This window comes from Pseudophryne corroboree, chromosome 1 (assembly GCF_028390025.1).
Source record: "Pseudophryne corroboree isolate aPseCor3 chromosome 1, aPseCor3.hap2, whole genome shotgun sequence".
Lineage (NCBI taxonomy): Eukaryota > Metazoa > Chordata > Amphibia > Anura > Myobatrachidae > Pseudophryne > Pseudophryne corroboree.
Genome location: NC_086444.1, coordinates 564,358,896 through 564,380,859, shown reverse-complemented (window position 1 = coordinate 564,380,859; position 21,964 = coordinate 564,358,896). Strand labels below are relative to the sequence as shown.

Sequence of the window (21,964 nt, the reverse complement as noted above, 5' to 3'; positions counted from 1 at the left end):
TGAACAACAAACCACGGTGGCTCAGCATGGAATATCAAAAAAACAATTCCAACAACTGTGGCATCTTCAGTGCCTACGTAGTGTTTCCATAATAATATATCACATAAGCAGAATTTGATGACTTAGCTGTCCGTCGACCTCGGTCACTAAATGACCGTTCAAGACCATCACATCATGTCACTGCCACCATGCTTAGTGTAGAGCCATCTGTCAGATGGCTCTACACTAAGCATGGTGGCAGTGACATGATGTGATGGTCTTGAACACTACGTAGGCACTGAAGATGCCACAGTTGTTGGAATTGTTTTTTTGATATTCCATGCTGAGCCACCGTGGTTTGTTGTTCATTCATCGATATGCCCGATTGTGGGTGATAATAAAAGTATAATTATAGAATTGATTGAGTGCCCTTTTCTACAACTTTTTATTTATCTGGACCATAATGGAACAGACCTAATGGAGCACCGTAAATGCTGGAACATTGGAGTGTGCAAGTATTTAACACAAATCATTTATATATATATATATATATATATATATATATATATACTGCTCAAAAAAATAAAGGGAACACTTAAACAACACAATGTAACTCCAAGTCAATCACACTTCTGTGAAATTAAACTGTCCACTTAGGAAGCATCACTGATTGACAATCAATTTCACATGCTGTTGTGCAAACGGAATAGACAACAGGTGGAAATTATAGGCAATTAGCAAGACACCCCCAATAAAGGAGTTGTTCTGCAGGTGGGGACCACAGACCACTTCTCAGCTCCTATGCTTTCTGGCTAATGTTTTGGTCACTTTTGAAAGCTAGCGGTGCTTTCACTCTAGTGGTAGCATGAGACGGAGTCTACAACCCACACAAGTGGCTCAGGTAGTGCAGCTCATCCAGGATGGCATATCAATGCGAGCTGTGGCAAGAAGGTTTGCTGTGTCTGTCAACGTAGTGTCCAGAGCATGGAGGCGCTACCAGGAGACAGGCCAGTACATCAGGAGACGTGGAGGAGGCCGTAGGAGGGCAACAACCCAGCAGCAGGACCGATACCTCCGCCTTTGTGCAAGGAGGAACAGGAGGAGCACTGCCAGAGCCCTGCAAAATTACCTCTAGCAAGCCACAAATGTGCATGTGTCTACTCAAACGATCAGCAACAGACTCCATGAGGGTGGTATGAGGGCCCGACGTCCATAGGTGGGGGTTGTGCTTACAGCCCAACACCGTGCAGGACGTTTGGCATTTGCCAGAGAACACCAAGATTGGCAAATTTGCCACTGGTGCCCTGTGCTCTTCACAGATGAAAGCAGGTTCTCACTGAGCACATGTGACAGAGTCTGGAGACGCCAAGGAGAACGTTCTGCTGCCTGCAACATCCTCCAGCATGACCGGTTTGGCAGTGGGTCAGTAACGGTGTGGGGTGGCATTTCTTTGGGGGGCCGCACAGCCCTCCATGTGCTCGCCAGAGGTAGCCTGACTGCCATTAGGTACCGAGATGAGATCCTCAGACCCCTTGTGAGACCATATGCTGGTGCGGTTGGCCCTGGGTTCCTCCTAATGCAAGACAATGCTAGACCTCATGTGGCTGGAGTGTGTCAGCAGTTCCTGCAAGACGAAGGCATTGATGCTATTAACTGGCCCGCCCTTCCCCAGACCTGAATCCAATTGAGCACATCTGGGACATCATGTCTTGCTCCATCCACCAACGCCACATTGCACCACAGACTGTCCAGGAGTTGGAGGATGCTTTAGTCCAGGTCTGGGAGGAGATCCCTCAGGAGACCATCCGCCACCTCATCAGGAGCATGCCCAGGCGTTGTAGGGAGGTCATACAGGCACGTGGAGGCCACACACACTACTGAGCCTAATTTTGACTTGTTTTAAGGACATTACATCAAAGTTGGATCAGCCTGTAGTGTGTTTTTCCACTTTAATTTTGAGTGTGACTCCAAATCCAGACCTTCATGGGTTAATAAATTTGATTTCCATTGATAATTTTTGTGTGATTATGTTGTCAGCACATTCAACTATGTAAAGAACAAATTATTTAATAAGAATATTTCATTCATTCAGATCTAGGATGTGTTGTTTAAGTGTTCCCTTTATTTTTTTGAGCAGTGTATATATAAAGGTGCAATGGAATTTGCTGTGCTATATAATAAGCTGTTGATAAATATTTCTATATATCTCTCTTTCCTCCCCCACACCCCACACAGTCTGTGTATGTGGAGATGTGTGTGGGCGCGGGTGCGGTGTGCCCGCCCTCAGTGCCAGGCTCCCGGGAGAGTGCAGGGGATTTTCGTCCCCTGCAGGTATGGGCTGTGGACAGCGCTGGGGCAGCTTGTCTGTCCCCAGCGCTGCTTCTGCAGCGGCGATGGTCAGCGGCACGGCGGCGTTTCAAAGTTGGCGCCAATTTGGCCACCAATGAGAAGCACCGACCGCGTCTTTTCAAATCCGGCGCCCTCCGCTAGCCAATCGCGGCTCACGCGGCGCAGACCAATCACAGGCGGGCGCCGCGAGCCAAACGGCCCTTGCCGCGTTATAGGCCCCACCCCTGGCTTCTGACGTCAGACGCCGCCGGGAGCAGAAGACGACAGGAGGCCACGCCGAAGAGCGGTGAAGAGCCGGGCGGCGCTGAGGAGAAGAAGACGCCGCGGGAAGATCTCCGGTGGGCCAGCGGCAGAAGAGTGTGGTGGAGGACCCGGAGAGGCCACCAGGGGAGGGATGCAGAAGAGCTAGCGAAGCTCCCCCCTGGTGCCTCTCACAAAGGACAGGTAGGCCACAATAGCAAGCATTAGGCCTGAGCCACATTAGAGGGCATTAGGCCCTAGTTCATTTGTCGCCACTAGGTATATAAGGTGACTCTGCGCATTAGGCCCAGGTCACCCAAAAGACCCCAAGTTAGGCGGGCACTAGGCCCGTGGGATAAAGCCAGGCCTCTGGCCTGAGGGTACATAGTGGGCATTAGACCCGAGTTTAGCTAGAACACCCCAAATAAGAGTGATCTGGGCATTAGGCCCAGATTATTCCAACGGCCGCATGTTAGGCGGGCACTAGGCCCGTGGGCAAAGCCAGGCCTCCAACCTGTGGATAAATAGGGGCACTAGGCCCAGCAAATAGAGGGTTACTTCCTCCCCAAGGTGAATAAAGGTGGCACTGGGCACTAGGCCCAGGCCACCCCGAGGTGTATAGGTAGGCAGGCCCACTTGGCCTGAGCCCCATAAAAGTAAGTGTACAGGAGGTGGCAGTAGCGCACGCAGGGGGGGGTTTACGAGTACCCGGAAACTCCCCCTGATGAGCCAAATGTTTCAGCAAAAGCCGTGATCGCGATTGCAATCACGACCACGGAGCTACTGCAGCAGCAGCAGAGAGCTACGTACAGTAGCTCTCTGCATAGACAAAGTCCGGGGAGAGCTGCCGGCTGCGCATGCTCAGCCGCAGCAGCTCTCTCCCTCCTCATTGACCCGCCAGTCTGCTCCTGCCTCCCACTGCTCCCAGCCGCTGGTGGTATGTACAGTATACCACCAATACCAGGCAACTTCGTCGAGCCAAAGAGGAGGCCTATAGCAGCGGTGACAGAGCACTATACAACCGTACTAGGAACTCTCTGACTAAAGGAATCAGGCTAGCAAAAAAGCGGTTCTTGGACAAGCTGACAAACGATCTCTCCACCAATGACCCCGTATCTGTATGGAAAGGAATGCAATCCATAACCAACTATAGGAAAACATCAAAGTCCACCGCCATGCACCAAGACCTTGCAGATGAACTGAACCACTTTTATTGCAGGTTCGCAAAAGAAGTCCCCTGCAACCCAAACAATCACCTCTACGATGCCCCGAACACCGACGGCCAACCCCAGGCACTGCAAGTCACCCAAGAAGAGGTGGAGGCATTGTTCAAAAGGACCAAAACCAGGAAAGCTCCGGGTCCTGACGGAGTGTCACCATCTGCCCTAAGAGCATGTGCGGGTCAGCTCGCCCCCATATTCACCAAGATCTTCAATAAATCGCTGGAGCTACAGAAAGTCCCTTCCTGCCTCAAAAGGTCTACTATAGTCCCGGTCCCCAAGAAACCCACTATCACGAACCTGAACGACTACAGGCCGATAGCACTGACGTCTGTGGTCATGAAAACGTTCGAGCGTCTGGTTTTGAATCACCTGAAAACTGTGACTGGCCCCCAACTGGACCCCCTGCAGTTCGCCTATCGCTCGAATCGGTGTGTCGAGGATGCAGTCAACCTGGGCCTGCACTACATTCTACAGCACCTAGACATTCCCGGTACCTACGCGAGGGTCCTGTTTGTCGATTTCAGCTCGGCCTTCAATACAATCGTCCCCAGCATCCTCCACCCCAAATTACTTCGCCTAGGGGTCCCAGAAGCTACCTGTTCCTGGATAATAGACTTCCTGACAGATAGGACACAGGTGGTGAAAGCGGGGGGGAATTCACCTCTCAAGCGCGGTCCATTAGTACAGGGGCCCCTCAGGGCTGTGTCCTCTCACCCCTGCTCTTCTCCCTGTACACAAATGACTGTACCTCAGAGGCGCAATCAGTAAGGATCATCAAATTCGCCGATGACACCAAATTCGCCGATGGGGATGAATCGGCCTATAGACGGGAAGTAGACCGGCTGGCCCAGTGGTGCATCCACAACAACCTTGACCTCAACCCCCTCAAAACTGTCGAGATGATAGTGGACTTCAGGAAGAAAGTAATCTAGTGCACCTCCGCTAACGATTGCTGACAGTGTGGTATCGCTAGTGGACTCCTTCAAGTTTCTAGGGACCACAATCTCCAGGGACCTTAAATGGGGGTCCAACGCTGACGCCACTGTTGGGAAAGCGCAGCAGAGGTTGTTCTTCCTCAGGCAACTAAGGAAGTTCAACATTCCACAGAAGCTCCTGCTCCTCTTCTACTCCGCGATTGTGGAGTCGGTACTGTGCTCCTCGATACTCGTATGGTACAGCTCCGCCAGCGCGAGGGACAGATGCAGGCTCCAAAAGGTGGTCAGAACCGCAGAGAAAATCATCGGGGCCGACCTTCCCTCAGTCCAGGACCTGTACTTGTCCAGAGCTAAAAAGCGGGCAATGAAGATAGTAAAAGACCAGCTACACCCCAGCCACAGCATGTTTAACTTGCTTCCTTCAGGCAGGCGTTACAGGGCTGTCCCCGCCAGATCCACCAGAAGCCTCAAAAATTTCTTTCCCCAAGCTGTCCGCCTGCTGAACTCCTGAACATTGACTGACTAGACGTACATGTAACTAACTTGTGTCCCTACGGTATACCTATCTGTGTAACTTTACTTGCCCCGAACGCACACACACACCTGCTTACCTGTTACCTACTTGGCTGTTGTATAGCAAACCAAAGACAAATTCCTAGTATACGTAAGTATACCTGGCCAATAAAGCTGATTCTGATTCTGATATGTGTGTGTATCATATGTACTGTATGTATTTACAGGGATGTATGTGTATTTGTGTATGTATGTGTACTTGTGTATGTATGAATGTGTGTGGTATGTGTGTGTGTGTGTATATATATATATATATATATATATATATATATACTCACACATATGTCTATGTATGTACTGTATGTGTATATATATATATATATATATTTATACTACATATAAATTATATATATATATACTGTATGTATATATATATATATATATATATATATATATATATAAAAAACAAAAGATGAGAATAGGCGCCTCCTAGTGCATTAACTCACATAAACATGTGACCTCCACCTTAAGTAACACCCTGGTGAATTCAAGGTGTACCTTGTATGGTGGAATTCCAACCACCTAAATGAATCGCAAAATACCATGTGTTTCAGTGTGTAATGGGGATATTTTTCATCACGATAATCCTGGTGGTGCTTTTCCCAAGTTTGTATCTTAAATGGCAAATACGAAGAATGAACCTAGACTGTTGAGCAGGTAAGTTCAAACTGAACATTCAAAGCGTCATATAGAAGGAGTATCAATTCAACCTCATGGGTCTAATGATTCAAATTTCATACACATCTCATGAGTGAACATTCATAAGAGAGTTGGAAATGACGATTTCGTATACAGTCATGCAGGACAGGAACCTTAAAGGTCAATTAAAGATGAAACAATGCAGATACAAATAAAATTCTTAAAATTTCATATGGATGTGGAACCTTCCCAGATAAAAATTTTAATGATCCAGCATCCATATAATCCTTATGTTTTACCAGCACACGGGATGCCGGCTGGCAGTATACCGACAGCTGCAGGGCCGGTTGCTCGCTTCGCTCTCCACGGGTTATATTCACACTCGGTTGGTGGCTTGGAGCAACTAACCGAGTGGGAATACCCTGCGGATATCGGGATTCCATTTGTCGGTATTTCACCGGCTGTCGTGATTCTGGCATGTCGGTCTCTCGAACACCGGGATGCCGGCATTTTAACTGAATCCCATATATATATATATATATATATATATAAATAGTAGAAGTAGTGCCCAGCACTCCTGGTCCTAAAGTGCATAGATGCCTGGGTGCCCCCCACAGCAATAGGTATAAACAATCAAGAAAAGAATGGCGTCACTCCAGGTCTTAAGGTGGTAAATCTTCAATCAGTATAATTTAAAAAACATCACAAAAGGCTTTTGTGATGTTTTTTAAATTATACTGATTGAAGATTTACCACCTTAAGACCTGGAGTGACGCCATTCTTTTCTTGATTGTGTGTGTATATATATATATAATATATATATATATATATATATAATGTATATGTATGGGGTGAGCAAACAGCGCCAAAAAAATATATGCAGTGGACACAAGTTTTTCACAGTATGTCAGCTTAAAATACCCCCAAGTATACAGTCTCTATATGCCACTCCCTAATCCATAAAGGGCGTCTGCTACCTCTTAAGTGGGTTCTGCACTAGTACGAGTGCAGGATAGAGATTAAAAGTTGGAAGTGACGGATAAGATCTGAGCGACCAATGGTGGCAGCAAATTAAAAGGACTGCTATTTTACTTAAAAGAAGGGAGTTTATTCAGGAACAGAAAGATGTTTTATATATAAAAAAAAGTTTATAAAAACACACAACTGGCCAAACGGGGTTGCAACATCCAGGGTGCTAAATATTAGCACGATGGGACCCTAGGTACATAAAAATGAAAAAGCATCAAAATTACACTAGCAAGAAAACAATTTAAAATTTACACGGAGCACAAAAAAAGTTTGAAAACAAATTGGAAAGCATGGGGTTACTAAAAAATACAATTCAAATGTTAAAAGCTAAAAACATGGAATTGATGAGGGATAAATAAAAGTTGGAATGCAATTAAAATAATGGAGATGGATATAAGTAGCGTAACTGAGGATTCAGTAGTATCAGGATTCACCCAACGCGTTTCATCTGGTCTGACTTCATCAAGGGGTATCATGTAAGTGGGACAGATCATCTATATATACCATTATGGGTCAGGAAGTGATTAATTACCTCACTTCCTGTAATTAACCTCACCAGGGGTTCAGGATCTAGTAATGCATATTCAATGTACTAATTGCATAGATGGACACTGGGACATGTAAAACGCCATGTTTGCGTTATAAAACTAATGTTGCAAAGTGGTTTAAAACTTAAAAGAAGTCTCTGGGTGCGGACTTCCGGTCCGGGACGTCGCTGACGTCATTTCCGCCCCACTTCCTGTGTCCGGGAGCCTTTACTGCGCATGCGCCAGGCGGGTGTATTACAGGGTGCGGCGGCCATCTTTAAGAAGTCCGTTATTTGGAGACAGTCTTAGATGCTGAAAGCAGGTGCCGGTGGCCATCTTAGTGGTGATTTAGTCCATTCATAGGCGCTGATTCTTCAGGATTGCTTGTCTCCAGGCAGGGATTCATCATACAAGGAAAGGAAAACGGAATCAGAAGTTTCTTTTTTAGCAGCACAGATCTATTTGCTCTAAAGTTTATATATGTTTCTTAAGGGACATGACATCTGGACATATTCATATGGATACTTAAGCACATAAAATAAGCAATGTTCTGCACATATGATACAGATAAAAACATTAATATTCTAGTGTATACATACAGGAGATTTAGATGAGAATAACCTTCAGGCACAATGGTTCAAAGGAGACTAGAGTTCTAAAATAGCATATACCGGTGTCGTATGGATATTAAGCTAGTAAAATATTAACAAAATTAAAAATATTAAAAGTATTATAAAGGAGTCACTTACGTGACATAATTCAAGTGATTAATACTTTGTATAGTAGTGACGCCGTCATATGCAGAATTGCAGTTTGGAAAGAATAAATCCCTGCCAGACCTGTGTTTCTTACAGCACCCGGTATTCCTGGGCAGTCTCCTAGCCCTGTACTAACCGGGCCAACACTGCTTGGCTTCCAAGATCGGGCGTATTTGGGCATATCCAGTGTGGTATGGCTGTAATTAAGATCTGGGCTGCACTGGAAGAAGTGTCCAGAGATTGGTTCAATGCCTTTAAATGTGAGTTCTTCTGGATTTGAATCATGATGTTGCAGGAAATGTTGTGAGACCGCGTGTGTTTGAACCTTGTTTCTAATGTTCCTGTATGCGGAGTTTCAAAGGCCTTTTAGTCTTTCCAACGTATTTCATTTTACATGGACACTCCAGGAGATAAATGACTGAGCATGTATTACAGTTGATAAAGTGCTTGAGCTTGTACTCATTTTCTTCCCCTGTGTTTTTGAACGTCTTTCTGTTGGGATGTACATACCTGCAGATGTTACAATGGCCGCATTTATAGCAACCCACACATTTGGGCAGAGATGTTTTTGATGTTATCTGGTTTCTGAGCATTCTGGGTGCAAGGAGGTCTTTCAGATTCTGGAATTTTCTGAATACCACCTGTGGTTCCTGCGGTAAGTAGTCCTTCAGAATAGGGTCCATCAGTAAGATGTTCCAGTGTGATTTAAGTGCTTTCTTGATGTGTCCTTCATGTCTATTGTAGGTTGTGATGAATCTGGTGATGTCCTCTTTATTCTCCTTTGGTTTGTATTCCAGTAGTTGTTTCCTTTCTAGTGTCTTAGTTTTATTGTTGGCCTCCTCCAGAATGTACTCGGGGTATCCTTTTTCTTTGAACCTCTCCGTGTAAATGGAGAGTTGGGTATCGCGATCTTCCACAGTCTTACAATTACGTGTAATCCTGTTAAACTGCGAGAAGGGGATGTTGTTCTTCCACCGTTTCAGGTGGTTGCTTCTGTAGTGGACGTAGCTATTCATGTCCACCTCTTTGATGTAATTTTTTGTTATAATCTCTTTCCCCCGATGGGTGAGTACCAGATCCAGAAACTCTATCTGTTCCGTGTTGTCCTTGGATGTAAACTTCAGATTCATGGTATTCTCCGATATGTAGTTAAAAAAAGACTTAAAAGAGGATTCATCCCCGTCCCATATAATTAAAATATCATCTATGTATCTTTTATAAAATATGATATTTAATTTAAAAGGGTGGTCCATGTATATGTGTTCGTTCTCCCAGAAGCCCATAAAAAGATTGGCGAAACTTGGTGCAAAAATAGTACCCATCGCTGTCCCACATGGCTGGAGGTAAAATTGGTCTAAAAATTTTAAATAATTATGTTTCAATATAAAATCCATTAGTTCACAGATAAAATTCTGGTGCTCCTCCGTGATGAGTTGGTCCTTATCCAAGAAAAACTTGCATGCCTGGATCCCCTTTTCATGCTGGATGCACGTGTAGAGGGACTGTACATCTATCGTGACCCATCTATAGGTGTATTTCCATTCTTGAAGTTCCATAAGGTTAAGAACCGAGGTGGTATCTTTGAGATAGGTGGGTAGATCCACAACATACTTTCTTAGAAAAATGTCCACATACTCAGACAGGTGGGATGTCAGGGAATCAATCCCTGCCACGATGGGCCTCCCTGGTGGATTGATCAGTGACTTGTGCACTTTAGGGAGGAAGTAAAAAATGGGGATGACGGGGTTGGTATTCAAGAGGTACTGATATTCCTCCTTAGTTAGTGTTCCATTACGGAGGCCTTTTAGGAGGATCCCTCTCAGTTCCTCCACGAAGCGTTCCTTTGGATCCGTCGGTAGTAGTGCGTATGAGGACCTATCTCCCAGCAATCTTTCGGCCTCCGCCACATACGGCGTACGGTCCATAACTACCAGCCCCCCCCCCCTTTGTCAGCAGGTTTTATAATAATTCCCTTGTTGTCCTGCAATAGCTTTATTGCTTACCTTTCTCCATTTGTGAGGTTCTTCTCCTTAATGGGTTTGATCTCGGCATCACATAGGTCTTTCTTCACCAAGTCATAGAAAATCCCTATATTATTTCCCTTGGATGTCAGTATGTCAGCTTAAAATACCCCCAAGTATACAGTCTCTATATGCCACTCCCTAATCCATAAAGGGCGTCTGCTACCTCTTAAGTCGGTTCTGCACTAGTATGAGTGCAGGATAGAGATTAAAAGTTGGAAGTGACGGATAAGATCTGAGCGACCAATGGTGGCAGCAAATTAAAAGGACTGCTATTTTACTTAAATGAAGGGAGTTTATTCAGGAACAGAAAGATGTTTTATATATAACAAAAGTTTATAAAAACACACAACTGGCCAAACGGGGTTGTAACATCCAAGGTGCTAAATATTAGCACGATGGGACCCTAGGTGCCCTATTGGGCTCAATAGGAGAGGAGGTTTTTTTATCCCCAGGACCAAGCGCACGGGTCAAGGATACGATAAGAAACACTCTCAAGAACGCAGAGATGCTTCCCTCACCTCGAAAAAGAAGGTTTGTAGAAGAAGAGGACGCCGTGGGGGTAGGAGGAAAGAGCAAATACAAAAGACGAAACCTGCAGTACAATCATCCGCACCAAAAGGCATCTTCAACCTATCAAGCCACGATCTAACCAAACACGAGATGTCCCTCCTGAATAAAGACTTGTCGTATGCACCTACCAAGGGGATGAATAAGTTCGACGTGTTTGTGGATTGAAATAAATTTATCAGAAAACTGACCTTGAAACGTCACTTCCTAAGGAAAGAAGATGCCATCATCCAGAACTATGAACAATCAAAATCAGGCTTGAGACCGACGTCTAAGTTCTACCCACTGGAGTCCAAGGGAAATAATATAGGGATTTTCTATGACTTGGTGAAGAAAGACCTATGTGATGCCGAGATCAAACCCATTAAGGAGAAGAACCTCACAAATGGAGAAAGGCAAGCAATAAAGCTATTGCAGGACAACAAGGGAATTATTATAAAACCCGCTGACAAAGGGGGGGGGGGCTGGTAGTTATGGACCGTACGCCGTATGTGGCGGAGGCCGAAAGATTGCTGGGAGATAGGTCCTCATACGCACTACTACCGACGGATCCAAAGGAACGCTTCGTGGAGGAACTGAGAGGGATCCTCCTAAAAGGCCTCCATAATGGAACACTAACTAAGGAGGAATATCAGTACCTCTTGAATACCAACCCCGTCACCCCCATTTTTTACTTCCTCCCTAAAGTGCACAAGTCACTGATCAATCCACCAGGGAGGCCCATCGTGGCAGGGATTGATTCCCTGACATCCCACCTGTCTGAGTATGTGGACATTTTTCTAAGAAAGTATGTTGTGGATCTACCCGCCTATCTCAAAGATACCACCTCGGTTCTTAACCTTATGGAACTTCAAGAATGGAAAGACACCTATAGATGGGTCACGATAGATGTACAGTCCCTCTACACGTGCATCCAGCATGAAAAGGGGATCCAGGCATGCAAGTTTTTCTTGGATAAGGACCAACTCATCACGGAGGAGCACCAGAATTTTATCTGTGAACTAATGGATTTTATATTGAAACATAATTATTTAAAATTTTTAGACCAATTTTACCTCCAGCCATGTGGGACAGCGATGGGTACTATTTTTGCACCAAGTTTCGCCAATCTTTTTATGGGCTTCTGGGAGAACGAACACATATACATGGACCACCCTTTTAAATTAAATATCATATTTTATAAAAGATACATAGATGATATTTTAATTATATGCGACGGGGATGAATCCTCTTTTAAGTCTTTTTTTAACTACATATCGATGAATACCATGAATCTGAAGTTTACATCCAAGGACAACACGGAACAGATAGAGTTTCTGGATCTGGTACTCACCCATCGGGGGAAAGAGATTATAACAAAAAATTACATCAAAGAGGTGGACATGAATAGCTACGTCCACTACAGAAGCAACCACCTGAAACGGTGGAAGAACAACATCCCCTTCTCGCAGTTTAACAGGATTACACGTAATTGTAAGACTGTGGAAGATTGCGATACCCAACTCTCCATTTACACGGAGAGGTTCAAAGAAAAAGGATACCCCGAGTACATTCTGGAGGAGGCCAACAATAAAACTAAGACACTAGAAAGGAAACAACTACTGGAATACAAACCAAAGTAGAAGAAAGAGGACATCACCAGATTCATCACAACCTACAATAGACATGAAGGACACATCAAGAAAGCACTTAAATCACACTGGAACATCTTACTGATGGACCCTATTCTGAAGGACTACTTACCGCAGGAACCACAGGTGGTATTCAGAAAATTCCAGAATCTGAAAGACCTCCTTGCACCCAGAATGCTCAGAAACCAGATAACATCAAAAACATCTCTGCCCAAATGTGTGGGTTGCTATAAATGCGGCCATTGTAACATCTGCAGGTATGTACATCCCAACAGAAAGACGTTCAAAAACACAGGGGAAGAAAATGAGTACAAGCTCAAGCACTTTATCAACTGTAATACATGCTCAGTCATTTATCTCCTGGAGTGTCCATGTAAAATGAAATACGTTGGAAAGACTAAAAGGCCTTTGAAACTCCGCATACAGGAACATTAGAAACAAGGTTCAAACACACGCGGTCTCACAACATTTCCTGCAACATCATGATTCAAATCCAGAAGAACTCACATTTAAAGGCATTGAACTAGTTACACTCGGAGAAAGAGGGGGGGACCTCTCCAACCTCCTATCAAGGCGTGAAATGTACTGGATTTACGAAGTGAAATCACTCCACCCAGATGGACTTAATGAGAATGACGAGATTGCACCATTTTTGTGAACGTAAGCGTATTATTTCACTTATATGAAACCGTCGGCATTCTCTCTTCCTTCCTACTACGTCTATGAGTTTTGGGGCACCTAACAGTGTATTCCCAATCTCTGGACACTTCTTCCAGTGCAGCCCAGATCTTAATTACAGCCATACCACACTGGATATGCCCAAATACGCCCGATCTTGGAAGCCGAGCAGTGTTGGCACAGTTAGTACAGGACTAGGAGACTGCCCAGGAATACCGGGTGCTGTAAGAAACACAGGTCTGGCAGGGATTTATTCTTTCCAAACTGCAATTCTGCATATGACGGCGTCACTACTATACAAAGTATTAATCACTTGAATTATGTCACGTAAGTGACTCCTTTATAATACTTTTAATATTTTTAATTTTGTTAATATTTTACTAGCTTAATATCCATACGACACTGGTATATGCTATTTTAGAACTCTAGTCTCCTTTGAACCATTGTGCCTGAAGGTTATTCTCATCTAAATCTCCTGTATGTATACACTAGAATATTAATGTTTTTATCTGTATCATATGTGCAGAACATTGCTTATTTTATGTGCTTAAGTATCCATATGAATATGTCCAGATGTCATGTCCCTTAAGAAACATATATAAACTTTAGAGCAAATAGATCTGTGCTGCTAAAAAAGAAACTTCTGATTCCGTTTTCCTTTCCTTGTGTAATGAATCCCTGCCTGGAGACAAGCAATCCTGAAGAATCAGCGCCTATGAATGGACTAAATCACCACTAAGATGGCCATCGGCACCTGCTTTCAGCATCTAAGACTGTCTCCAAATAACGGACTTCTTAAAGATGGCCGCCGCACCCTGTAATACACCCGCCTGGCGCATGCGCAGTAAAGGCTCCCAGACACAGGAAGTGGGGCGGAAATGACGTCAGCAACGTCCCAGACCGGAAGTCCGCACCCAGAGACTTCTTTTAAGTTTTAAACCACTTTGCAACATTAGTTTTATAACGCAAACATGGCGTTTTACATGTCCCAGTGTCCATCTATGCAATTAGTACATTGAATATGCATTACTAGATCCTGAACCCCTGGTGAGGTTAATTACAGGAAGTGAGGTAATTAATCACTTCCTGACCCATAATGGTATATATAGATGATCTGTCCCACTTACATGATACCCCTTGATGAAGTCAGACCAGACGAAACGCGTTGGGTGAATCCTGATACTACTGAATCCTCAGTTAAGCTACTTATATCCATCTCCATTATTTTAATTGCATTCCAACTTTTATTTATCCCTCATCAATTCCATGTTTTTAGCTTTTAACATTTGAATTGTATTTTTTAGTAACCCCATGCTTTCCAATTTGTTTTCAAACTTTTTATGTGCTCAGTGTAAATTTTAAATTGTTTTCTTGCTAGTGTAATTTTTATGCTTTTTCATTTTTATGTACCTAGGGTTCCATCGTGCTAATATTTAGCACCTTGGATGTTGCAACCCCGTTTGGCCAGTTGTGTGTTTTTATAAACATTTTTTATATATAAAACCTCTTTCTGTTCCTGAATAAACCCCCTTCTTTTAAGTAAAATAGCAGTCCTTTTAATTTGCTGCCACCATTGGTCGCTCAGATCTTATCCGTCACTTCTATATATATATATATATATATATATATACAAGCAGAAAGTTCAGCACTCACCATAGCACGCTCACTTATCCTCACATCATCAATAAATAAATGATGGGGGTTTAGTTAGTGAATTGGCCCCTGCACGGAAGCATATATAGATGTGTGTGTATATATATATAGTATATATAGATAAATATACTGTATATATATCTATGTGTGTGTGTGTGTGTGTGTGTATGTATACAGTATATATTATATGGGTGTGGTTCATCAAATCGACAGTGTCTAGGTCGACAATGTTTAGGTCGACCCCTATAGGTCGACAGTCACTAGGTCGACATGGATGGAAGGTCGACAGGGTTTCTAGTTCGACATGTGCTAGGTCGACAGGTCTAAAGGTCGACATGAGGATTTTTTTTTGTGTCGTTTTCTTCGTAGAGTGACCGGGATCCCAAATTAGTGCACCGCGTCCCCTCGCATGGCTCGCTTCGCTCGCCATGCTTCGGGCATGGTGCCTTCGCTCCGCTACCGCTTCGCTCGGCACACTTTACCGTTCCAATTGTAGTCCACGTGGACCTAGAAACCCTGTCGACCTTCCATCCATGTCGACCTAGTGACTGTCGACCTATAGTGGTCGACCTAAACATTGTCGACCTAGACACTGTCGATCTTCAGACCGGATCCCATATTATATATGTACACATTCACAGATACACACCCATGGAAATCCCCCTAAATAAATCCTGTGTTTGCCCCTGGGTGAGTAGGCTGTACGGCGCCCACCCCCCAGAGAGCAGGTAGGGATTTAAAGGGACAGCACCGTTTAACCTTGTACTGTGATATTTGTGATGTATGTTTCCGTGCAGGGCCAATGATGTCTATAGTTTGTTTAGTTTTGTCGCACCACACACACAGAGCTAGTTTGAGGGCTCTGCCGTTGTAGTTAGTGTAGTGGTGTTACATCAGGATAGAGTTAGGCCCTGCACGGCTGTTTGTTTGTTTGCCTCCTTACAGGGACCTGTAAGTGAAGAAGAAGTTCTCAGTACAAGATTGGCAACGGTGAGTAACACCTCTGTCTGTGTGTCCCTTTCGATGTGTGTTTGTCCCTATCTGTCTCCCTTCCTTCAGGGCGAACGGTGAACCTTGCACGCAGGTGCAAGGTTGAATTTACACCTGGTTCGAGAGTACCGATAGGTGAACTTCGGCCTCTGAGGCCGTGCGCCCAGGATGACCTTCACCGAAAGCTCTATTTTCCTCTGTTTCGGAGGGCATTTCGGTCCACAGTTAGGAGGAACGGCACTCAGCAATCTCCTTCACCCTAGGTCATCGTGTCCGGGTCCGACTGAAGGTTCCAGGTTCGTTGAAGGTTCCGTGACCTGAAGGTGAGAGAGTCGGCGCTGGTAAGTAGTGAGTCTACACCTGCATGGCAGCACGCACTACACAGCACCGCCACCCTCTTACATGTACACTGTATCCCTTTATCCTTCCTCCCACACACCCCAGTTTGTCTCTCCCCAGTGACTCCATGCTGCATTTCCAGCTACCCTACCCCATCCCAAAGCCCTGTATCCCCTCACCAATCCACTCTTACTCCAGGGAGAGACTCACCTGCACTGCAGTTCACAGTCTCCAGACCCGAAAACCGCACAGCAGGTATCATGCGGCCCTCACACCCCACCAGAAAAGGCCGGCGCAGGCCACAGGAATCCTGGCCAGTGGAGCTGCTGCCATGTCCTGCAACTGCCTGCAACAAAGCTGGACCTGGAATAGCAGGCACGCACAGTCACTGTATGTGAGAGGCTCCTGTCACTCTGAATCTGCCCCCACAACACCTACAACTTGCTGCCCTATTTGAACAAGACAGCTCATATACCTGCCGGGCAGTAAGTGGTGTATCCATGGGGCTCCTCTGGTCCTTGGGGCCCGGTACAAGTGTCCCCTTTGACCCCCCCCCCTTCCCGTCACCGACCCTGCCCGTTTCTTCCCTGTGAATGATAAGGGGAATATCATGCATTCAGTGCCAGTTGCGTACGGACGATTATCTGATATACTGGACAATTTCAGAATCTCTGACAGAATGATAGTAGGTTTTTTTGGTTACTTACAGTTGAATTCTATTCTCTGAAGCTGGCTGAGGAGCACTGGACCATGTGATTGCAGGTTGGGGCTCCAGCCACAGTGGCAAACACAGGATTTCTAGAGGGGGGTTTCCAAATGCAATCTGCAAATATCCCACTCTGTGGAACATGGAATACAGTATAGATGATCTATAGTATAGGCTGAATCAAATATATTTGAATAATATAAAAAAGATAAGTGGTCAGGAAAATAAATGTACAAACATTTTAGAACCAGTAATGCACTTTCTAAGCACACATTCTCCCACCTCACGGTAAGGCACCTGTCTCTTCTTACTGGTAGCTACTCTTTGGTCCAGTGCACTGAATGAGGGCTCAGAACCACACACACAGCAAACTTAATAGAAAAAACTGCTGCCACTGGGCATGATGCGGCAGTGACTTTAGTAATCGTATTATATACCATTGGTATTGTTGTCATAATTTGCCACTTGCCAAGAGGAGTGGGGTTTCTGGGCAACCGGAACCCCCCCCTGCATTTGCCTATGAGCCCTAGACTGTAGTCCCATGATCCAGTGTCCCACCAGCCTTGCTGCAAGAGAAAATAGGATTTTGGTCACTTGCCATTGAATTCTATTTTCTTAAGTAGGCTGTGGTACACTGGACTATGGGATTGCAGGCCAGGGCTGGAGCCTCAACCTGCAATCCCATGGTACAATGTTTCAGTTGCGACAATACACTGTTCAATTATTTGCCCGAACAGATGATTATGGGCTTATCGGGCTGATAATTTGACAGTGTATGCCCAGCTTTAGTGGGTTTGCGAATCCAACTGAAGAAGTCCTGAAGTGGCAGGTCACATTGATGTTTCACCCTTTGCACAATCCCCTTTTATTGATTCAACATTTATTTTATCTCCTAAAATATTGCTAAGTTAAGCGTCACTGAGGTCTTAAATTACTGTTGGGGGTGAGGTGACATGGATGTCTTTCTTACCATATTTTTGTTTAGTTTAAGGTTTTTGTCACATTGGTAGATGTGCACCTAGAAATGGGTTTTCCCTCTTGCAAATGTAGATGCAAAATGAGCTCCTTTAAAGGTACAGGAAAAGACTGTGATGTTCAAGAAAATTATCTGAGAGAAAATATTTCTCCAGGTAATTCTCAAAGTACTATTTCTGCTACATGTGGATGCATAAGAATGTGCACTCAAGTGCCTAATGCATACTAAGGAGGGTATTCAATTAGTGCCTTTTTTCGACCAGTCGAAAAAATGGCACTTAATTGAATACTCCCCTAAGTAAGGACTGTCTCTGTCCATCTCCTCCCATCAATCTGTGCAAACTTTTCCCTCCTGCAGATATCACTATCTTGGCCTTTATATCCTGGCACTTCACTGTACAACTGCGTGCAAATGGGCATGAGAAAGCATGTCCCATCCCTGTGCTGCAGGTCACCCTGCTGTAGTTTGCAAATTAGCCTTTCTGTTTGGTTTAGTCTGGAAAATTCTCTTTATCAACTCTTTATCCTGAAGTTGTACATACTAGAATCCACACGTATTTCATGATGTCTTTTCTTTTTTGCTCATTGCAAAATAGAGACAAAGATTCGTCAGGTTTGACCTCTTGTGTGGATAGCTAACTATTTTAGGGGAACATTTACTAAGTAGTGATAAGTGCGGAGAAGTGAGCCAGTGGAGAAGTAGTCCATGGCAACCAATCAGCACTGAAGTAACATCTATAATTTGCATACTATAAAATTATACAGAGCTGCTGATTGGTTGATGAGGTGACTTCTCCACTGGCTCACTTCTCCGCTTTTATCACTGCTTAGTAAATCTCCTCCTTTAGTGATTTCTAACCAGGGTATGTGGTGCAACAGTTGAGACGTGCCTATGTAGGAAGACTAATGCAGGAGTAAAAGTAGTTAGCAATGCAATAGATAATGCCTTTCCTTGTGTATCAATGCCTATTTGCCTATAGATTGTAAGCTTGCGAGCAGGGCCTTCCTACCTCTGACTGTTTGTTTGTTTGTTTGTTTGTTTATTACCCAGTTTTGTTGTATCATTGTGTCCAATTGTAAAGCGCAACGGAATTTGCTGTGCTATATAAGAAACTGTTAATAAATAAATACATAAATAATAATAATAATAATAGGGGGTAATTCCAAGTTGATCGCAGCAGGAATTTTTTTTAGCAGTTGGGCAAATCCATGTGCACTGCAGGGGGGGCAGATGTAACATGTGCAGAAAGAGTTAGATTTGGGTGGGTTATTTTGTTTCTGTGCAGGGTAAATACTGGCTGCTTTATTTTTACACTGCAATTTAGATTGCAGATTGAACTCACCACACCCAAATCTAACTCTCTCTGCACATGTTATATTGCCTCCCCTGCAGTGCACATGGTTTTGCCCAACTGCTAAAAAATGTCCTGCTGCGATCAACTTGGAATTACCCCCATAGTTAGGGATGCCTACTTACATCTGCTGGCACTCTGTAGCGTAGGAGGAGAAAGGGGCAGCTCCAGAGCCGGATTAAGAGGGGGGTCCCGGGGATAAGTACCCCGGGCCCCCTTTTTTCAAAGGGCCCCCCGTCGCCGCTGCAGATCGGAACAGAGATCCGATCTGCGGTATTGCGCTGCGCTCCCGGGAGCCGGCGCCACACGCAGCGGCAGGGCAGCTCAGCGATTGCTGTCCCTGGCGGCTCTGGCTCCCGGCTCCCGGCGGCGGCTCCACTGACTTCACTGCCTGTGTGATGGGACAGCTGAGCGACGGCTCAGCTGTCCAATAACATGAGGAGCAGCAGCCTGCGGCTCAGACATTGGCTGCCGCTGGGCGCGCAGGCTGCAGGGAAGGAGGAAAGAGGACAGCCACGCGTGGAGGCAGCAGCCAGCCCAGCATCCATTCTCAGCCAGCTCTCAGAACGTAAGGCTGATTTACAGTATGTTATGGGTTTTAATATATATATATGTGTGTGTGTGTGTGTGTGTGTGTGTGTGTGTGTATATGTATATATATATATATATATGTGTATATATAAATATATATATATTGTGTGTGTATATATATACATATATATATATGTGTATATATAAAGGTGTGTGTGTATATAATATATATATATATGATTTTAATTTTAAATCTTAGGGCCCCCCTGTCTTAAGTACCCCAGCCCCCCCGAGGCCTTAATCCAGCTCTGGGCAGCTCTACTGGTGTAAATGGCCATAACTGCCTCTCTAGGTCTGCAAGCCGTGAGTGAGAAAGAAACCAACCCAAATACTTTTATTTGCCCGTTTCACCCATGTAAGATCTCTGCAGCATCAGTTTTCTAAGTGATGTTTTGCAAACTCTACAGACTGGACTTCCCTCCTGCTGCTGCTAATATCTTTGCAGTTGTTTTGTTTTACTTGCTTATTTGCCCTGTTTTCACCTGTAGCTTTTGCTGCACCCTTAATCTGTACACTGACTAAGGTCCCAAGTGGATTATTTTACACTTGGCAGCATTCCTTTGTAGCTTCCACCATTTTGTCTAACAACTAACAAGCAAAGCTAAATTTATGGTTTTGTTATATGGGCGATTCTCCGTGATGCACGGGACAGCTCCACAAATTCAAACGACATACTTCTCCAAAATTACAAGATTTTAGTGGGTCTTAAATTATAGGGTAAGGCATTGCTACTAAGCAATTCAATTTTCATATAACAACAATTTTTTAACAGATCAGTTTAAAGGAAAAAAAAAGGAAAAGCGTGTGATGCACGGGACTTTATGTTCACTTCTGGAGAATCACCATACACCATACCTGTACATAAGTCCAAGAAAATGTACCCTTATCCTGTTCCCAACCAAACAGTACCCCTAACAACAAATGAAACCTAATGGGGTACAGCACTAAACCTTATTGCAACCTCTTGTTACTGGTATCCAGCAGTGTAACGAGGGGTGCAGGGTGCAGGGTGCAGGCATGACCAGATGGATAGGGACACAGTATAAGAAGGTGGAGGAGGGCATACTGTTACAGTGAGGTCTCTACAGTGTGGCTGCAAGTCTTATATTGTACCACTGTTGTTATAGCTTTGAGGCGGATAACATGATACATATATTAGGGCACACTTCCTTTTTACAAACCCATGCCCCCTTTTTTAAGGGGAGGTTATTGTAAGACTCTGCCCTACACTTCTGTGGCATCACGTCATATTATACAACCATTGCCAGTCTGCCTGTTCTTATGCAGGTTACATACCCACTGAGTTATACAATGATCAAGACCTAAATCGAGCACCCTGCCTTGCTAAAACACACACACACCCAAACCAACAATGATCCGCTCTGGCCCAAAATAATGTTTTCAATATAAATGTGTTATTTTGACATGAATTTTCCAACAGCAAAACGTCTCCCATTCCTGCAAGCCATTTAATTAAATATGTATTATAGTTTTCTGTATAAACGCAATAGAAATGTAACATATTGGTAGAATTTGAATGGTTGTCTCTATTTTATTGTAGATGGAGATTTAAAGCAGTGGTTGGAGTGGTGTCTGGAATTACCACAGTCTTGGCATTCATTAAACCTGCCATCAATAACATCTCCTTAATGACGCTGGGTATCCCTTGTACCATCCTACTCGTTACTGAGCTCAAGAGGTGAGTCTGTCCCCATGCTCCAGCAGCTATACCATGCCTGGATAGTTTCTGTAGTAGTCACGTGGACTTGAACAAGCTGTGTGCTAGACCTTTAAATGAAAATGTAATAACAATAACAAATACACTCCAGAGATAGGAAGTCTTCATCAGGGTCTCTCCCTGCCGTTTCCCTCTCAGATTAGCAATGTAGAAGTTGATAAATGGTATAGAATCAGCACTGTCATTGCTCACACACACGACGCCTCTCATTTCTTGGAAAGTGACTTGCAACCTAGTATCTGATCCTTCGTCATGTCCATCTTATGCAAAACACAACAAAGAATTGGCTTTACATAATATATATATATATTTTTTTATTTTTTTTATTCTTCAGTCATGTACCCAGAATAGAGCGAAAATAAATATCATACTAAATGTGGACATGCACTGGAAAGCAAGCATTACATGTAACATGCTTAGAATTGCAGATTAACCTTTCTTTACCCCCTTGGAACTGGTGATATGTTA

At 44.2% G+C, this 21,964-nt stretch overlaps 1 protein-coding gene across 1 annotated transcript in view; it reads left to right on the top strand.

The window, feature by feature from the left end:
- Window positions 1-21,462, top strand: part of LOC134920703 (alkaline ceramidase 2-like) — a 29,692-nt gene extending 8,230 nt beyond the window's left edge. The window contains exon 3 of the mRNA XM_063920540.1: window positions 21,320-21,462. Coding sequence (XP_063776610.1) covers window positions 21,320-21,461 — 142 coding nt within the window. The 3' untranslated portion in view covers window position 21,462. The remainder of the gene's footprint in view (window positions 1-21,319) is intronic.
- The last annotated feature ends 502 nt before the right edge of the window (window positions 21,463-21,964 follow it).